This window comes from Enoplosus armatus, chromosome 14, assembly GCF_043641665.1.
Source record: "Enoplosus armatus isolate fEnoArm2 chromosome 14, fEnoArm2.hap1, whole genome shotgun sequence".
NCBI lineage: Eukaryota > Metazoa > Chordata > Actinopteri > Centrarchiformes > Enoplosidae > Enoplosus > Enoplosus armatus.
Genome location: NC_092193.1, coordinates 13376316 through 13397219, shown reverse-complemented (window position 1 = coordinate 13397219; position 20904 = coordinate 13376316). Strand labels below are relative to the sequence as shown.

At 41.9% G+C, this 20904-nt stretch overlaps 1 protein-coding gene across 1 annotated transcript in view; it reads right to left on the bottom strand.

Annotated features, from left to right (window-relative positions):
* The window catches only part of LOC139296514 (glypican-1-like), a 63838-nt gene that overhangs the window by 9256 nt on the left and 33678 nt on the right, over nt 1-20904 (bottom strand). The window contains exons 3-5 of the mRNA XM_070918928.1: nt 17543-17701; nt 4937-5164; nt 4525-4688 (exon numbers count right to left, since the gene is read on the bottom strand). Of these exons, the coding sequence (XP_070775029.1) occupies nt 4525-4688; nt 4937-5164; nt 17543-17701 (551 nt within the window). The remainder of the gene's footprint in view (nt 1-4524; nt 4689-4936; nt 5165-17542; nt 17702-20904) is intronic.

The following is a 20904-nucleotide window of genomic DNA, read 5'->3' as shown; positions in this document are numbered from 1 at the left end:
TCACTCCATCCTTCCTGCCTCTTCCATTTCTCTCTCCATCCCACTAGGCTGTTCCCCCAGGAAAGGGCCTTGGTGCGTGGAAAGTGAAACTGGGTTAATACCAGTAAGCTCTGTTCACAAGAGAGTACAGCTATGCATACAAAACCTCAGGAAGTGTGTGTGTGTGTGAGAGAGAGAGGGAGAGAGAGGTGGAACGAGCCCAGCTACGCATACAAAGCTTCTCTAAGCTGACATCTGGGCCAGCCTGATGCTTTTCCTGGAAACTCTTCTTCCAACAGCAAAGTCACAGTTAAAACCAGCTTTTAACAAATATACAGTGGAAATAGGACAACAATATGGATCAGGTGGGAAAACAAATCATAGACACTTTGAACACTCTACAGACCTGTCAGTTACTAGTAAAAATTCAAGTCTGCTCAACATAACTGGATATAAAAATGACCATTTTGAGACCGTGGACAGTAGCCTTGTCCCTTGATAAATATAATCAGCACTAACAAAGGCAGATCCTCTGTGGCACTTATCCTTCATGGTGCATCTTAGCAGTGTATGCAGTTTAGAGCTCTTTTCATATTTGCTCTTTCAACAACAACCTTCATTGTGTTCTGTTTTTAGTCTTTTTTCTTCTTGGCTGTATTCAATGACTATTTATGGGTATATAAACCCAATTTCCCCACATGGATCATTAAATTTAATCTAATCATACTTGATCCACATAAGGGAAAATACATTTATTTTGACACTGTTTCAACTCTAAATTAAATCTTATACTACATTAAAAAAAAATGCATAATAAGCCTAAATTAGTAAATGCATCTCTGACGTATAAAAGAGATCAATAGACTTTGGTAATTATTGCCAGTTGCACAAGGAGGACAGTATAAAGGGAAATAAGTGACACAGAAAAGCAATAACCACATTCCCAGGCTTAATCTCAAGTCATATGAGACATGAGTCAGATCCTCATTCCTGCCCTCCTTTTCTCCCCTCCTCCTATCCTTACCCTACCACTCATTAGCCTGGGATGAGTCAGACGAATGCTTTTTTGGTGAGAGAGAAGAGTGAGGGAAGGGAGTGTTCAGGGATGAGTGGAGAAAAAGACTGAAAATGAGAGAGATAGGGGAAGTTTAAAAAAGCAACCAGATTCACCAAAGGGCGCTGGCAGGGGAGTAAAAAAAAAACCCAGGGTGATGTTAATGAAATACTTATTAAGGAGACAGTCATTAATCTAGTTTCTGTTACATTACCCATACAGTATTAATGCTGGGAATCCCAGGCCTCACACAACAGACATGAAACAGTGTGTAACTCCTCCATGGTGCTAATTGGCAGTTGATGTTGACAACGTCCTCTGTAACCTTGGAGCTGTGACACACCAGGTACTGTGAGGGAGGGGCTGTCAAATTCAAAACAGTAGTAAAACTCATGGACGTAGAGCTGCAACTAAGGATTATTTTTATTATCCATGAATCTGTTGATTATTTTTCTTATAAACTGAATTTTTTTTTTATTAAAATGTCAGAAAATAGTGAAAAATCTCATCTCAATTACCCAGAGCATAAGACTCTTCTGTCTCTCCCTCTCTCTCTGCTCGTCTTTCCTCTGTAATTAGTAAGGATATATGAGCGACCCCCCCCCCCCCCCCCCCCCCCCTTGTGTTATAGAGCGAGCCGATCCAGACTCCTTGCCTCCAGAGCGAGCTACAGTATGTGGCGCGTGGCCTACTTCCTCCACTCCCCTACTCGAGGGAATACAACAGTCCAAAAAAAAGTTAAGGACACAGCAACTGGTGCAGCCCGGAGTGAAGCAACGGAGGAATTAATCCTGTACCAGACAGAAAGACTGCGTCTTACTGTTGAGTTCTCTCCTTCTGTCTTACAAAAACATCTCTCAAATTATTCAGTTTTCCCGAGCATCTTGGCGTCTCTGTGCTCTGCTTTGCTGTGTTCCCTGTCTCCTTTCACGATACTCTTTCATCACCTTTCACTACAGATCCTCTTTTTCATGGCCAATCCAACTAAAACATAGCAGGGATGTCATGTTTCTTCTAAGTTGGTAGCAAACACAAGACTTCCATGGAAAGACATTTGGAGCACAAACATACGCAGAGAGAATTTTCGTTTTATTCTCTCTAGCTTTACACTCAAGCAGTGTAATACCTCCCTGAGCAGTGCGCGGTAAACATCTTCAGTCACTGGGCCCTTTAAGTGGCAATACATAGCTATAAATAGGGGCGGTTGTCTCATTAGGGCCCAATCAATCGAAGATAGAATTACAGGGCAAAGGAGGGAAAGCTAAGATCCAAATTAGTATACCAGGATATTCACACTGAAAGGAGACAGAGGACAGTGCTGGGCACAGCTCTGGGAAATCTCAACAGATATGTTGGAGTACAATTTAGGAAGGAGAATAAAGGATTGAGTGAGTAAGACAGGAACACGAGAGTACGCTGGAGTTTGTCAGTTTTCTTGTTATCTTCTATCTTCCTTTTCTCACTGTCTCATTTGTTCCCATCACAGCACAGTGCTCATTCTGTGCTGGGGGAAGACAGCGACACAGACTGACACACAAATTATGCATATGAAATTGAACAGTTGGTCGAAGTCTGTGCTTCTTTCAGTCAAATTGTAGCAAACAGGCCTCGACTTGGATGACTCAAAGAAAAATGAGACACTCTGCCTTCGTGCACAGTTCAATGGACGTAGCTTGGAAATGCCCCTTTGTAGTGACTGACCAAGTGTGTCCTATTCTCGCAACACAGTGTGTTCTCGCTCTTCCCCTCTTACGACTTTGGATGAGTGTGTGCAAATAGGGCAGAAGGCAGTCCATGACCTCATTCAGAGTGGCAGCGGCTCCGGTGCCCTGGCATTAGCGCTGGGATGACATTTTGTAATTTTGTAAAAGCTGTGCTAATTATTTACAAATTTTCCCCAGCCAGCCGGGTTTAATGAACACATCGCTCACTGTCTTTCAGCACCAACAAAATGGCACCAGTGAGGAAATGGGGGAAATGTGCATCACCATTGGAGGGGAATGATGGAATGATGAGGAGTGAGTATGTTTCTGTAACTCCAGTGTGTATATGCATGTTTGTCTAAGAGAGATGCTTATCAGTTTAGCATCTCGCTGGCAGAGCTCTGCAGGGGGTCATAAGCTTGTCTGGTTGGCCAAGGGGTGCACCCATGTGACACAAATCATGAATAGCAATTTCATCACAGCGTGCTGCCCATACTAATTCTGATCCTTACAGTTTGCTTGCTTGAGTCAAAGCTAAGCAGTAACTGTCTCTAGCTCTGTTAGACTGGTTGTATGATTCCCTTAGCTCCAGGTCAGGCAGTTTTAGTTGTCACACTCACTGCCTTTGTCTTGTTATTCACTAGCTACCTGCTACACTAGACTAGCTGTGTTCATGGTTATTGCTGATTTGACTCCCCTGTGGCTGTGGCTGTGCTGCATGCAGGTACTTAATTGAGACATCCTCGGGTCCCTTTGTATAGGTGTGAGACGTTGCACCTTTTCTGGGCCAAAGAGAGGCAGAGAGAGATGTGCTAGGCCAGGCTATCTGATGCTAGCATAGACCAGTGTGTGCCACCCACAGTGCGAGCCAGAACACATACATCAGAGTGAAAGGGAAAAGGATCATATAGATTCTTTCTTTGACACGCATCCAAATGTGTGGCCTTGCAGTCACGTAGCAGCACCTTAGATTTTGTCATGCTCCTGTTTTTTTTTCTCTCTTGCTCTTCATCTTTTCATGCTTTCACAAAGCCTGACCTTGTAATATTTCATCAAGGAAGGAATTGTAATATTCATCTCTTGTGCAGCATCTGTTTTCTCAAAGGATGCGTATATTTCCACTGGTCTCAACACTCTCGTTGCCCAGAGTCTGACGGGAGATATTTTTCACTGGTTCGTCAATACTGGCCACCTCCCTTTCAGGAGCTGAAATGATTTCTCAGTCTTGCTCTGATCTTAACCTTACTCTTGTCTTCTACACAGAGGGGACCATTTCTCTTGGGAGATATTAACCCTCCCCGCGGCCCAGGGAGACATTTTTCAGCGCGGAGCTGACATTAACTGTTGTTGCAGGGGCTGATTGTCTGAGCCGCGGGCCATACTTTATGGAGCCTCTCGTTTCCACCAACATTGATCTGCCACTGCTTTGTACTATGTGCACAGACTGGTAAAAAGAGGCCCGTGTGCATGTGTGTGTGTAGGTGTTCACATCGAGGTGGAGGAATGGTGATCACTAAGAAGAGATGAATACAGAACCCTTAACACCAATAAATATATAAGAATACCAATAAACATGTAGTGGGAGCAGGGAATATTAGCTTTGCTGCAGATTAGACACCAGTAAGGTTAGTTGCTTCCATCAAAAACAATAAAACTAACCAGTATGGGAAGTAGGAAAACGGGACTATGATTTTAAGGGAAAGAAACTGATCACAGTTATTGGATGGGAAGAAAAGGGGAGAGAAACTTGAGAGAAAACAGGTAGAGGGTTAGGAAGAGAGGTATTACCTGGGACACCTTGCGCACCACTTCCCCACTGACCACCAGTCCCTGAACAAAGGAACGTGCTGCCACAAATGTGCGTGTGACTGTCATCTTCATTACACGGGGTGTGTCTCCGAAGGGCCGTAGTGTCTCTATCTGCTTAGACACACACTCCAGGTAGTCCTCACCTGCAAATCAGCATACACATTCATCATAATCTTTATCTAAGTAGAGAATCTGGAAACATCTAAAGATTATGCTTTAATAAAATACAAAGTAATCTCAAAATATTTTTTATTTTCTGACCTTTTATCTGATTTATATACTGTAAATCAGTACTGTGAAGGTAGATCTCAGATAATAAACCTGTGTTTGTAATGCACCATTAACCTATGAATCAGCTCTTGGTTGTTAAATGGGAAAAAGCTGGATGTACCTATGAAATATTGCTTGTTTGCCTGGTAGAAGAGCTTCTCCAGCAGCCGGGCCCAGAATTCGTTGAGTACCTCTTCCAGGTTGATGTTGGAGCCTCGATAGTAGTACCTCAAATCCATGTACAGGTCAGAGAAGACCTGGGAATTCTGGGAGTACAGGGAGCCCCAAGTTGAAGCGAAAGTCTCCTGTAGACTAATTGCAGAGCGGTTCAGCAACTCCAGGAAGTAACCTAAAAACACATCATCACATTGAAAAGGTTGATTATTTTTTTACACAATTTTCCTGTCTTACTGCTTTGTGCTGCATACCAGCATTGCCATATAGTGTCTGTGAACCTAAAGCTCAAGTATGTGAGAGTGTCCCTCAAGGGGGGGGGTGTCAGAGAATTGACAGCGCTTCAGGGGTAAAGTATATGCTGCTCCAAGTGAGAATTTACAGATATAGGGTATAGGCAGAGGCAGGCAGTCAAGCAGACAGACAGGTAAACAGACAGAAAGACAGGTAGGCAGGCCGTCAGTCTTCGAGAGAATGTTGAAGTCAAGTCTGACTGAGACAAGCACAAACAAAAAAAGCAAATGGAAACAGGGGAGGCAGACTGCAAATCCAAACCCTACACTAATGTTCTAATGTTTTTTCCCACCCCTTTTACATGCATGAGGGGAACAGGATATTACACACACACACACACACACACACACACACACACATATATACACAGTATAATGCAATCCAATACAACTCCACTAATAACTACAGCCAAAAAAAAAACCACAGTCTACAAAAACAATAAGCTTAAGAGATATTATTTATATATAATATATAATATATAATGCAAGGCTAATTTACACCATTTCGGTTGTATTGGATTGCATTAGATTGGACAGGTGTAACAAAACTGCTAACTCACTGTACTGCAGTTCGTGGGTCATGGGTAAGCTCGCCCGTATTGAGTTTGTTTCCATGACAAAAAACATCCCAGCTTTTCTGAGACCAGTGGCATGAACAGTTTTACATCCATTTTGTGTGTAAACTATGTTTATAAATGCGGCCCCTGTTCGGCCAAGAGTATGGCAGCAGAAGGTTCAGCACAACAACAGACCATCCATCGAGGCCAGCATTTGCTCTGCATCTCCATGTATACAATGGGTTCAAACCTGGTGCATGTGTGTGTGTGTGCGTGTTTATCTGTTTGTCTGTTTATCTGTTTGTCTGCCTGTGTGTGTGTGTGTGTGTGTTTATGTGGCAGGGAGATGGGACGCTGTAGTCTGCAGCAGTGTTTACTTTGTAGGTGTCTTATCTCTGCCTGCCACCACCCCAGATCGGGAGGAGACGAGGAAAGGGGAGGTGGTGGCCTCCACAGGGGACACCCCGTCTAGAGTTAGTGTATTCCCCTAACAAAGCTGTTTTTAAAAACATTATAAGACACACAAACATACACCACACACACTCCTGCATATCTAAACAAAATACAAACACACTACGTCTTTTAACAGTTTCCCTGACGACAACATATGGAAAAAACAAGTCAAGTTATACAGTAGCAAAACTCCCAACACCCACATGCGCAGGGCCTGAAGACAATCACAGCACTTGGAGTTACATAACGTGTTAATATGCTAAGCTCATCCTGACCCATCTGCGTGGCATTATCTAAGCACTGGCCTTGTTGAATACTGTATCTGTTCTGCTTTCCCACTCATTAATAAACACCAGCCAGCCCGCTTCACCACTGCTGTAATTTGCTACTTTCTTCTGGCGTTTTTCACAGACTCCGAACTAAAAGGTCTACTCTCATCCAGAGCCATTGATTTGAAGAAATGTATTTAGCACTGAATGTCAGCAAAAATGCACTCCTGAGGAGACTCATTTTTAATCTTACTAGCAGACAACCACTCTGAGACATTTCATATTCTTGCTTTTGCTACATTTAATAGTCATTTTGCGCTTAGTGAGCACTTCCAAAGGCGTACAGTATATCTGAAAAATGTACCCAAGTCATTTTGGAAACATGAAGGGATACTCTTCAAGTTAAATCCAACTCTAGCAAGCTCTACACTCTGACACATCAGGTCACGTTCATTCTCCTACATCCACAGTCTTGTTCAGTGCCACGACCAATTGACCTTTGACGTTTCCCTCTGTTGGGTTCACACTCAGAACAACGTCAGTGTGCATTATTTCTACACCAGAGTTATGTAATGTTGTCAGTCACATGCTTTTTGATGTACACTAATGTTTCAAAGCATGCAACGAGCTCTGGGTATAAATGTGTGCTTACAAAAATATACAACAGAGGACTGATATCTCTAAGAACCTAATTAAATATGGCTTTATTGTGCCTGTAAACCTGTGCCTGCTCTTCCTCTCTGGTGTTATATACGCAAATACTATTTTTCACTTTTCAAATTTCAAATTGTATTTTAATGATATGCTGCAGTTTTATTGTGCTTCTAAATGTGTAAATTATATTTTAAAACACTGAAAGAAACAAACCAAACCAAGTAATATGGTTTCAAGCCGTACTGTAAGATGACAAGAATGGTGGGGGACCAGGTACAAATTGTGTGATATATTCCTTATAAATAAATGAGGGTAAAGGAAAACAAGTCAATTTTCTAAAGGCAGAAGAGGTTGATGCAAATGTTTTCAACAAGATAGAGAAAACCTTTCTAGTAAGCCCCTCATTATAGCTACAGACCTCCGAGCACAGAGCAAATGGCAACTTAATGAATGGTGTGTAGCCTGTGTCTTTGTGTCTCAGATTATAATTCTCGGTGAGATAAATGCTTCTGACATGCAGTAGCTGTATGTTCGGCATTTGTTTAGCAGAGAGACTTCCTGGCTGGATGACACATCAGTCCCCTGTTCCTTGACCTACTGTCGCTCAAACTATTAGGGAACGCAGCTCTGTGCCGGCCTCGACCAGGAGAGCTGCATCTATGTCACTCACGCATTTGTGCGAGCCAACACACAAAAACATGCTTCCAGGAGTCAGCAGAAAAGCACATGCACACACACAGAGAAACCGACTTCAAAGTGACAGCACATTCACATGTACACACTGACACACAAGGATCACAGACCCTCACACAAACACACACTATCCAGAGTACACAGTGGCAGGCAGACAGACAGACGGGGAGCGGCCGTGACAGGTGCAGCTTTGCTTTTAATCCCCATTAGAATTCATTCCTGCTGTGTACTGTCAGCCATACTGTAAAGTCTAGCTAAGCGAAATGAATTTCAGCAGAAATAGTTTCATTCAGGTGAAGGAGTGAAGTTGTTTTCTCCATTAAAATGAATTATCCACCGTTCTGTTTACAGTCCTAACATAGTTGGGACATGTCTTTAAATGCTTTGGGATCGCCACATGTGGAGGGCAAATCTTGGTAAATGGTATCACGCTGTCCAGTTCTCCTCTGCCCTTCAGCTCAAGTGAATAATGATCATCATTAGTATGACATAAAGCCCCGGTGCATGTGTCTGCGCATGTGCTTTTGTGTGTGGAGATGACCTTTCTCATTCTTCATCTGTTTGTGTCTCTATGACACAGGGAGCCCTTCCTTCACCCCTCCTTCCTTTTAGTCTCTCCCTCAATCCTCTATCATCCCTTAAAGCCTAACCTCCACCTTCTCTCCCCCGTGGTCTACTCTCCAAGGAAGGAGTGATGGGAGAGGGCGCCTAATTGCTTATATGTATCCCAGCACACTGGCAGTGGAGGGGACAAAGAGGGGACAAACTGTAGTTGGAATAGTTTACCCATTTTCAGTGTAGTAATGAGGACGGTTCCTCAATGTATACATTTAAAATTATAACTAAACCTGAATAAGTGATGGCAGTTAGTTGTGAGGTTTGATAATTGATAATTATTTTTCAATGATGCAAGCTACTGTATCTTGCCCTGGATATCTCAATTGTATCAGGTTACTTAATTGTCATCTGATCCAAATACTTACTCCAAATAATTGTTGTGTCTGGTGTATAAACTCTAACTCTAATTGACTGACAAGTGGAATCAATAATAGTTGAAGAATATAGTAACCTGATGAAAGTCCAGCGGACCGAAATGGTGTAAATTAATAAATATACCAGCAACAAGCGAGACAGTGTGCAGGATTTTTTTCATTTATATTGACAGTATATAGCCCACAATTTATAATAAAGTAAAATATTTTGGCACATTTTACTGTGTATGAATAACCACAATCATAAATTACAAATTTTCCTGAAAAAGCTTTACAATCTGTGCAGCAGACGACACCATAACCATGCTAGACTCATTATACTTTTACTAGTCAACAGAGTAGGACTGGGTTATAATTCAATAATGTCGTGTGTGAAGTTTAAGTGGAATCATATTGTGATTCTATGATCTTATCATAACATCCTTCCAGAAATGTCTGTTGTTCAAATTAATAACTCCAAGCAAGCTGGGTTTAAAAAGGAACAAAATGAGCTACTGAGTTTGGTCCCATGTCACGCAAAATAGTGGAACACAATTCATTGTTTTGAACATCAGTTTGACATGTGATTTTGCATATTGTCTTGTATATCGATATTAGATATATATCCTTTTTGATATCATGATAAGATTTCAACCGTTTGCCCAGCTGTATTATTATTCTCATAATTGACAGCAACATATTTTCTTTAATGTGACAGTAGATAAAGAAAATCTCTCTCTCCACACTCTACCTCCAGCACATTCTGCCTTTCATTCTTTTTATTCTCTCTAACCAACTCACACTCTCACACACACACACACACACACACACACACACACACACACACACACACACACACACACACACTTGGAACAAGGAATGTGTGTCTTAATGACTTTCTTCCTGCAGTGAGAGGGGCGTTAATGATTTCATTTGTAATCACTCTGAGCTTCACATCCAGGCCACCTTGACATGTTAGAGGCTTATTTTAACTCTATTCCTACGTTCTATTATCCCACTGCTTCTAAACCTGATTAAACACATGCACACACATTTAAAGTGCACACACAAACCCTCATATACCATAAAATTACGCATGAAGTATTTCACCCTCTTCTACACTGGTCTTTTATCAATCAATATGGTGCTTTAAAGCAGACAAGTAGCCTCTACCTCCACGTGCCCTCTTTCCTCATCTGTCTCTGGCGTCTCTCTATCTTCAGTCCTCCCTCTCCTCACTCTGTCTCCTGTGTCAAGTTGTGTTTTTGACAAGAGATTCTGTGTAACACAGAGGTACCATTGATGTTCTTCCAGCTGTCAATCACTCTCACCAAGGGCTTGGACTGATCCCGAGTTACGTTCTCTCACAGAGGTATTAACTGACCGAGGCTTGTGCTACCCATTTCAGACTAATCCAGAATCAGTTTTCTCATACAGAGAGCTTAGCAGGTCTGCAAGCATTTGCCGTCTAATAAAGTTGCAACACACACCAGATGATTTAATAATCTCATCTAAAACAGGTTGGTGATCAAGTAATCACGGGCTGACAAGAAATCACTGAATCTTTAACAACATGTCTGTTCTCACCGAACTCTCCGGCCTCCTGTGAAAACTCAATTTGGTTTGTTTCCTCCAATTGGCAATTAACATTGTCTCGCATGTGCAGGAAATGTTTCAAAGCACTGGGGACCATGCTAGTGGACTGAAAAAACTTTAAAAATATACAAGCCAAATTCTGGGAAAAGCTTGAATTTTTGAATTAGCAGGAGACACTTCCCACACAATAAAATGGAAGAGAAATGAAAGTAGACTGATGTTGACATGAATGCTTAAGCATACTGTAGGTTCATACACTTACTGACATGCAGTTAATGGCCATAAATAGAAGACTAGCTGAGAAACATGATAGATCAACTGAGATTTGGCAGTGCACCAGATCCTGACAAGGGAGGATTGGATAGAAAAGGAAGATCAGTGACAAAATGGAAGGGAGTAAGAGAGGAAAGCAGCAATTGTATATCCCTCTCATATCTGACAGCCTTAATTCTATTTGTCCATTTGACAAGTGCTGAATGATCATATTAGCCGGATGGTTCTTTGGCAGAGAGAAGAGAGGCAGCGAGACAGAGAGCAAAAGATGAGACATATGCCAAGAGAGGAAAGGAGGAGAAAATCAGGTGGTATTGGAGCACTAGAAAAGAGGATTAGAAAGCACACAGAGAGCACATACCACTCTAAATGTGTGATTTATTTAATAATAGAACATTTTGAGCTGCATCTGGATCTGATCTGCATCAAAATACATAATCAGGTTGATTGGCTGATGGCTGCCATGAATATTGGAGAAAATTCAAATCCTGTCTTCATTCTCAAACTCAGGACTACTGAGTTATCAGCAACGTGATATAACTTTATCATGTTGCTGTGGTGCTACCTGCAGGCTAAATGCCATCCCATTTTTCAGGATTGCTCAGACTTCATCTGTCACCTGCATTTGGTTGAAAGTGCAGAATGCATTCAAGAGGAATTTGGCCATGCATGGAATTTGTAAGTGGGGAAAAAATAGTTTGGCAACGGCAGAAAATCATTTTTGGCCGAAACAGATAGACTTGTCTTTGAGTAAAGAATCCTACTTCACTAACATCCCTCCTGGTTAAGAAATCATCATCCAAAATGAGAGTGTTTCATAATATATTAATAATATTAACTGAACCTTGGCCCAGGGCCTAACTACTTTCCTCCTTAATTTCACTGAAATATGTTAATTAGGTTCTGAGATATCCTGTGAAGGACCCAAAACATATCCTCTATGTTTGAGGTAACCTGAGTGATCTTCAAGAAAAGGAAAGAAAGGGAGGAAGGCAGGCACAGGATGGTTTTTTGATCTCTACTTTTTCTACCATAACCACCACCCCCCCTTTTTCTACCATAACCCCCCCCAGCCTTTCCCTTTGTTATTTCCCCACCTGTGCAAGGACAATGAAAAAATAAACACAACTGGCATAAACAAACTGTGCTGTCCTGGGTGTACTGAATGCACAAATGATGATCTGGGAGCCATTACACTGTTTATGTGTCAGTCTGACTCTCCATCAATAACAACACTTATCACACACATACTGTGCCTCAGGAGCACTGCAAGCCCCTGAGCCAGCATTTAGATGCTATTAAAAGGACCCTTATATTAAACAAGCCGACACATCACATAATGCATGTCATTTATCAACAGGCTCTCTGTGGAAGTCTTTATTCCACTTTCTCTCTTGTGACTTTGTCTGGCTAGCATTTTGCACATTTTACCCATGCCTGTTTCTTTTTCTATCCATCTGGTTCTCTTTTTCAGCTTTTTCCCCCTTGCTTGTTTCCATACCGTTCCTTACCCTCACTATCATTTTCTTCTCTTTTTCCCCCTCTATCTCATCTTACTTTCCACCGCTCGCCCCAATACCATCCTTTCTAACACTGCATTCCTCTTTCTGTTTCTCTCTATCTTGCTTTCTCTCTCTTTCATTTTATCCTACCAAGGCGCCATCGCTCCAAGTGAGTAATGTGTTTGGCATAATTAGGCCAGTGTACTCCAGGTCCCCACTGACGTGATTTGCATGCAGATAAAACGAGCCAATCAAGCACCACAATGGGAGCAGATGTCCTTGTCTCTCATGACATCATCAGAGGTGACCGTGAAAGCAGGAAATTAGAAGGTGGGCGACGGGAGGTGGGAGTGGATCAAATCTGTTGCCTAATTGTAAGAATATTGCAACACAGATGTAGAAAGTGCCACCAGTGTCAATTCCCAGGAAGCATGAGTTCAGTGATTTGGAGGTGAACAGAAAAGAACACTGGGCTAAATTTGGTTGAAAACAGTCAATTACCAGTTTATTAGGTACACCTAGCTAAAACTAATGCAGTCAAATACAATAAGTCTTAGGCCTTACCTTTAAAACAACCAAATCCATGGGATTTATTAAAATGAAGACTTACAAGCAACCAAGACACTAAATCAAGGCTACCAAAAGACACAAAGTCAAAACACAACAGCAACACAAACTCCCAGGCTGAGAGGCAGCAAGACCAGCTGTCCCCACACCTAAGAAGTCTCTCTCTTAGCGCACCTGGGAGGAGCTGGAGAGGATGGGAGAGGACAAGGGGACAGCACAGGGAACACATACAGCCGTAAAACTTACACGTTCGGTTTTTGTTCAAACTGTTATAGAAAGGTCTTGATTGAGGTCATTTTGGAGGCTGTAATTTGTGGTGCTGTTGAATTGTATTGTGTTACACTGAAATGTGTTTTAGACTTTCAGACTTTAATGTAAAGTAGATCAAAGACACATTGAAATATAGTTATATACTCAAATGCATGTCATTTCACTTGCAAATTACCAAAGCCGTTCTGAGTGGGATTATAGTACAGCATTTTCTCTGTATCAAAAGTCCCAGAGAGCTGCCACACTACTCGCTGAAAAGAAATACAGCAGGCTATCGCTGCTTGCTATCGACTGATGCCGATGCAGACTTGTCCTCAGATCCAAGTTTAGTGCCTGTTTCCTAAATCTGATAGGATACATTTGAGTGTGCTTGATGTCATTCTCCCGGACTGCTCCATCTCAGTCTATCTCCATGGGAGGAGATGGCATTACTTAACAGGCCAGCTGGGAGATGTTCAGAGCTCTACTTAAATGAATAAATAAGCGAGTCCTGCTTGGTCATCTAGAAATGAGTGTACCCATAAGCCAGCCAGCCAGCCAGTACTCTTCAAATCAGATTAAGCTCTATGACCACTGATCTGTCTTGAACTGAAATGGGCTGGAACACACTGGCCAATAAGCATTTGGCTGCTCATAAATAGTGTCTGCCAGTGCATGAATGTGTGTGTAGTCCGTGTGTGTGTGTTGATGATTCAAGACCTGGGTTAAGATCAGAATAAAATCTGTTTCTTTGACCCGTTCTCATATCCATCATCCATCTAGTCGAACAAAACAACAAAAGACTCTGAAATAGGCCAAATAAATCATTTGATCTTTCTTCAAACTTTTCATTCAGTATTCAAATATCTTGTTAGACCAACAGTCCAAAACCCAAAGATATTCAGTTTACTGTCATATAAGACAAAGAAGCAGCAAATCCTCACATTTGAGAAGCTGGAACCAGAGAATGTTTTGCTTTTTAGCATGAAAAATCACTGATTAATTACAGATTAATCAATAATCTAAATAGATTCAGTCAATTGACTAATTGTTTCAGCGCTACTCTGAGGTCAGGCTGCCACAGCCATAGACACAATTAAAACAAGAAGTCAGGCACAGTTAAAATGTGTTATATTATACAGGACTGAGAAAATCAAATATAAGGATTCTTTTTTCAATCAAGGCACAGACACAAGACTGCTGTTAGAGGACCTCAAGGTTTGAAAGCAGTGGGATGAGGACAGGAGTTTGCAGCTGTATGCAGAACCATGCAGGGCCATGAAGGACTTTACATACATACTGTGCAAACAACAGTTTTTATTTGACTCTCAAAAGGAACAGGTATGAATTTTGCAATTAGGGTCTTTCCTTTTGATCTTGTTATTACATAAAGTCTAAGAATCTCAAAGTAAAAAGAATGCTTTGCATGAAGCTATATGTGGCAGCAGCACAAGTGAACACGCACGCGCACACACACACACACACACACACACACACAGTAAATCCAGATGCCAGTGATGGCACCATTAGGCCAAACACCACCTGCTAGGTTTAAGGCTTCCGTCTGTCTAACACACCTGGTTGCCATCTAACACACAGCTCCCTTTGGTGCCATCACTCTCTGTGTCCTCTCTGACCTTTTCCCTCTCACTTTCATATGTAGCCCCATCTCTTTCTTTCTCTTTCACACTCTTTCTGGCTACCTCTCTCCATTTCCACCTGTTCATCTCTTACCCTCCTTGCGTTAAGTCCCTTTTTCCTCTTTCATTATTCCATCTGTCTCATTTTCACTCTGTCCTCTCCTTCACCCCCTTTTTTTGCTCCTCAGCATTACATGCCGCATCTTTGTTTAACGTAATATATTATTTAGTTTGTACCTCTCTACACAGTATGAATGAGAGTGAGGAGATTGGGAGTGCCAAGTGCAAACCGCACACACACATACAGTACTGTATACAAAGACTCACTCACACAGTGACACACACTAAATTACAAACTTACAAACATGCATATAAATACACATCTGCATGCTCACATATATACAGTGTACACACTTGCAGGCCCAGAGCCAGCTGTATGTGAGCACGCTGGTCCTCTAATCTGTGGCTTGGTTGGGGCTTCTTCCAAAATCCCTGGACCTAAAAAGGCCTAGCCTGCCTGGGCTGGAACAGTAACACCCTACACTTAGCCACATGGCGCTAGCTAGCCCACACCCTGCTAAACACAGCCAGATGTGCAGGGACTGGCAGCATGGTACAATGTCACTGTACTCTCCGGCAGCAACATGAACAAAAAACTATCTGGATGTAGTAGGAAACAGCTAAGCCTCACCTATTTTTAGCCAAATCAACCTTACTGAATATTTTTTTGTCTAACCCTGTAAATAACCAAGATCCAACCACCAATACACTTCTGAAATGACAATGGTGTAAGTTGTTTCCCCCAGCCGGAAACAGGACTAACTCAGCTCACTTTGCACTTTTCAACAGCTAAGGATAACAACAGGATGTCTTTAGTGAGAATGCCTTGATCCTGCCAAGTTGCACTGATAATGTGGCAGCAAATGTAACGTATTAAGGTCCAATTAACCCCAGTTTAACTCTCAGCTCTCGTCTTCAGAGGACGCAGTCAACAACAGATGGTTTTTTAGACCTCAAGGTCCCAACACACATACACGTTTCTCCTCCCTCTGTCAGCACCACCGTCCCCATCTGATGCTCACTGGGGTGAGATAAGGCAAAAAACATAAAGTTGAACCGAGTGGGAGTGGGTCACTTTGGAGAGGAGAGAAAAGGAGAGCATGTACAGGTGTAGCTAGATTTGAGATCAACAAAAAAGAACAGGCTGGTTCATTTTCTGTTTTAAAGCAAAACAGCAGCTCAGAAATTTGTACATTCCACATCTGGCAAGCATACAGGAACAAAAAACAAGCTCCAAATGACTTCACTGTAAGGCAACACGTTCATGACGTGCGTCTCTGTGTGTATCTATCTACGTGTTTTTGGATGCGCATCATTAGAATGTTTAGAGGTCGGAGCTGAGTGCTGCTTGAATGTGTGTGTCTGTAGTCTGTGTTGTTTACTGGCACGCTGTGCTAAATGAGGTGTTGTCCTGAAGAATGGGAAAGTTCAAGAACTGTAGGATGAACATGGAGAGGATTTGTATGTCGTGTGTGTGTGTACTTGGCAGGCTGACTGTATCCCTTTGTCACGGCAACAACCTCCCGAGTGAAAAGGAGGGACCATGAGGAAGAAGGACACAGAGTGATAGAAGAAGAGTAAAGAAATGTCACTCAGCCACTAATCACTGTGATCTGAAAAGGTCAGGCTAACTAGCCAAGCTCAGAGCCGCAGCTGACAGATCCGTTGTCACCGACTGGCCAAGGGGAACAAGTGGTGCACAGAGACACCCTTCTATTAACTGGAGCAGGTCATTAGACACAAATAATTGCCTTGGTTAGCCAATGTTCTGAGATTGAAAATCCCTTTCTCTTTCGCTCTGTCTCTCTCATTTCTTCTCTCACACTTGGAGCAGTGCAATAAAGTCCCAATTTTATTTCATATTATTGACTTATTATTGACTTACAAACAATATTTTGCTATGGTGCATTTGGTGATTTAGACTCTTGCTCTAGTGCATGTCGCTACAACACACATATAGGTTAATACTTTATTTATTTTATGTGATTCTGTTGAAGGAATTCATATAATATCGAATCCTTCCATGAAATCGGCAAGTATTGATGAGGTATGATGTCTCTGTGCAGTAGTGCTACACAAGGGTCATGTGACCATAAGACCTTATATTCAACAACTACAACTAATCACTCTTCCCAGAATCAGTTTGTGTTAAATAATTCTTTTTTTTTGGGAATCTTTACATTTTGGTACCTCTGTCTTTATTGTGTTACATGCAGTATAGAGCAGACAGAGAGATGGCATGCAACAAAGGTCCCTGTCTTGGGACGTTGTGATTATTTGGTTGGCAGCTTAAACTCCTCAGCTTCAGGATTTATTGTTTAAAACTGTCTGTTGATCTGATTTAGTAGACTTTGTATCAAAGTTGAAAAATAAAACAACTCTGCACTCTGAGAACACCAACACAAGGCATTACCAACCTCCTCTGTTTAAGCTGAAGTATGGCAGTAGATCAATGTTAAGCATCAACCTGCAGACTGTATGATAAAAGAGTTTTAACTTCTCTTACATTTATCGTCAGTCTCTGCGTGTGTATGTCTGCATTTCTGTGTAGGCTGGGCTTATCCAGAGTGAAAATGGGAAATAAAAAGAAGAACCAGAAAATGAACCATCAAAACTGACACAAAAGCACCCGAAACTGTGTCCTTGTATATCATGTAATGAGTGTAATGAGCTGATTACTGTTGAAGAACTACAATGCACACACATTGACACATCTATTCAATTTTCTCTCATTCTCTCTCTCACTCGTATACTTATTGTGAACACACTAACTCACCATCGAAGGCCTTGTACTGTCCAGTGAGTGAGGTCTGTAAGGATCGGCCAGCATCTTTGAGTAGTCCCTCCATCTCCCTGCGGCTCAGCGTGGCCAGGTTGTCCTCCATGCCACTGGTACAGCAGGTGTAACCCTGGGGACAGATGCGCAGGTGCTCCCCTGGCAGGCGGACAAGTGGAGACAGAGGAGGAGAAAGGATGGGGAGGTGGTGGAGGAAAGCGGGAGGAGGAGTAGAGGAAAAGAGAACAAATCGGGGAGAAGGAGAAGCAGAGAAGAAAAGGGACAACAAACATGGCATTAGCATTAACAGGTTCCATCGATTCAGTCAGCGCTCAAAAAAAGTTAGATTAAAAGTTCCTATGTTGCTGTTGTATAAAATACTCAACAGCGAACATAAACATGACAGGATGAATTAGCTGCAGTGGCTGTTTTTACGACCTCAGACCCAGCTTGTCGCGGACGCAGGGGTGCATGTGTTCGCCCGCCTGACTACCTGGCACGATGTGGAGAACTCTGTGGAAATGGGAGCAGTGGAGCACGAGTACCGCATCAGCTCCCATACAATTTTAATGAGCACTCCTGACTCGCATGCCCGTGCATGCATTTGCAAACATGTGCGTACACACACACACACACGCAGATACACAAACTCAGAAACCCAGGGAAGTATAAAGGATCTGTAAGCTCTGGCTTTGTGTGTGAGTAAACACACACACAACAAAATGCAATACATGATAATTTAAACAAGGCTGTCAAAGTTGGTTAAAAGTGCAGTCAAGCTTCAGCTGAAATCAGAACAAATTGTGTAAGATGAAAATACCATCATCCACATCAACGTAACCAAGCCTCAGGCAAACAAAATTCATGTGGGTGATGGGTGATGTTCATTTGCAGGTGAAGAGAGCAGATCATCTATGATGCAACTATTTCCAGACAAAAGCCTACACACACACACACACACACACACACACATAATATGAATCCACAGGGAAGCACGCAATTATCAAAAAAACGAGGACTAAGTGGAGTAGGGCACAAGAAATCACACTGAGCCATTTCTGGTAGGAAGGTTTTAGATTATTCTGTCAGACTTCTAAAGACAATAAAGACAATAGGAAGCTCCTTTCTTGTCAAACATGAAAATATTTATTAAAGCTTCTGATGCGCCCACAAACTGTAGACAAAAGCAAACAGACAAACATCAAAAAGGATGCAGCAAGTAAACGGATAGGACGGCAAGCCTTTTTGGGCTCAGAGCAAAAAGATGTGACCTCTATGCTGCCCGACGTAGAGCACAAAGTGTGCTGTTGTTTATGTGGGAGAATAACTTTTAATACATATTTTCATTTTTAGCAAACAAGGAGCTTTTCATTGTCTATATGTTGTGTCACCCCGGGCCTGTTTGGAAACCCATTTTATTGTATGTATTTAACAGCCATAAAACATTTGTTTTTGTAGATCAGTGTACGTTTCTCTACTTCGTTTCTCCAACTGCCCATCATACTGTTGATCAAGATTTCTCAAAACATGGAGGGTTGATGCCCTTAACCCCTGTTTTCTATTATCAAAAAATAATGTGTGATCTTTTGTTTCAAACGATACATTCAGTTCTCTGAATAGGACAAATGTTGACGAAAGGATGCATCTTGTTTTTCTATGCCTGCATTTTCACAATAACACAGGTTAAAATAAGGTGATAACAACAACAGCGACAGTATTTGTGATTGACAAGTCCAGAGTCTGCATTTACAGAAGCCAGCATTTTTTCTATTTGATATAAGTGTGCCACTGGTTGCACTTTGTGTTAAGCAGTGTTTATAAATAGAGTGCAGGTCGTAGCATTCCCATTCTGATTGTATTACTCCCTCTGTGGAAGAGGCCCCTAACTGAATCTCACTGAGTCTACCTTTCCACCCAAAGGCCCTGCAGTGACAAGCATTATAACTGCCACCTCACCAGACATTCCTTTCCCTTTCTTCTCTTCACTGCTTGAGAGTCTGACTTTGAAATCCTCTTGCATGGCCTTGATCAGTCTTTTACTGTACATGGGTTCACTCAAATTTACACACAAACATACAGACCCTAAATGTAACAACTTCTTTGTAATTTAATTGAACTTTATGGCTACTTACAGTGTTTGATCATTATCTAACTTTGAATTATTTTTTGATTTTTCCATTTTCTGCTTCTCAGGGTCACAATAATAATATATCTGAAGCACAGACTCATGATCGATCATGACTCAAGATCCATGTGACAGTTTCTAGGCCATTGCTATGTATTTTAAGCATTTAAACAGCAATAATAAGACATCACATAGCACAATTGAGAGACTAAACTTATTTTGCTGCAATATTTTATATAACAACTCTTTATAAGCTGACGTCTAATAATAAGTCTTAAAACAAGGCCCATAATAAGTCTAAGCCTCAGTCTAATCATCAAAGCTTTGCAGCTTACACATTCAACACATCTTGAAATGTTTAATTACTATAATATGTCTGCATCATCGTCACATAACTGAGCTTTACATAGCCTGTACAAAGGCATATACAAATGCAGTAAATACACATAAGTACAGGATTAATGATCTAATGTCCCTCAGGCTGTCATTAGCATGCGCCTGGCGGAGTTTCAGCTGAAGGCACGTCTATAGGCTCAGTGCTGCCATCGATAAGATTGATCCTGCCATCCTTTTCATTGTTAAAGCCAGTGATTTCTGTGTGCACTGGCTCAACGATTACAAGCAGGCATTCCACCTTCATCTACTGTAGTTGTAGCCTGAGTTAATCACTGTGTACCCCCCATCCAGTCCACGATCTCAGCTGTATTTTACAGTCAATGTGTGTATGACAAGAACCCATGCACCTCACTGATTATGTGTCAACCAAGTTTCTGTAACTGTCTTTTAAGTGCTTCATCCAGGCCAACTCTAAAGTGGAGCAATTAAAGGCAATTTTCCTCTTTGAACACGAAAGTGGAGGACGGGCAGCCCAGATCGGAGGAGACGGTGACATTGAGCATCTGTCAGCATCCTCTCACAGGTCGTGATGTGACTCACATCAACACACCAAGGGAGAGAGTTTGGACCTGGAGGAGGGCACTTGTGTGTGAGTGTGTGTAAGTCTGCATGGTTTGTGCGTGTCAGTTAGAGGAAAAAATGAATTGAATGTGAAAGTGAGAAAGTGTGGACGAGAGTACAAAGAAATGGAGAAGAGAAAAAGGAGGGAGGATAGGATGAGTTAAAGGTTGATGAAGAAATAGCATACAGTACTATCAGGGGTCAGCTGCAATCTGTCAGCCCCTGGGACAGCCATTTAAATGCCTGCACTGGTTTTAGTGTTTATGTGTGTTATGGGCCT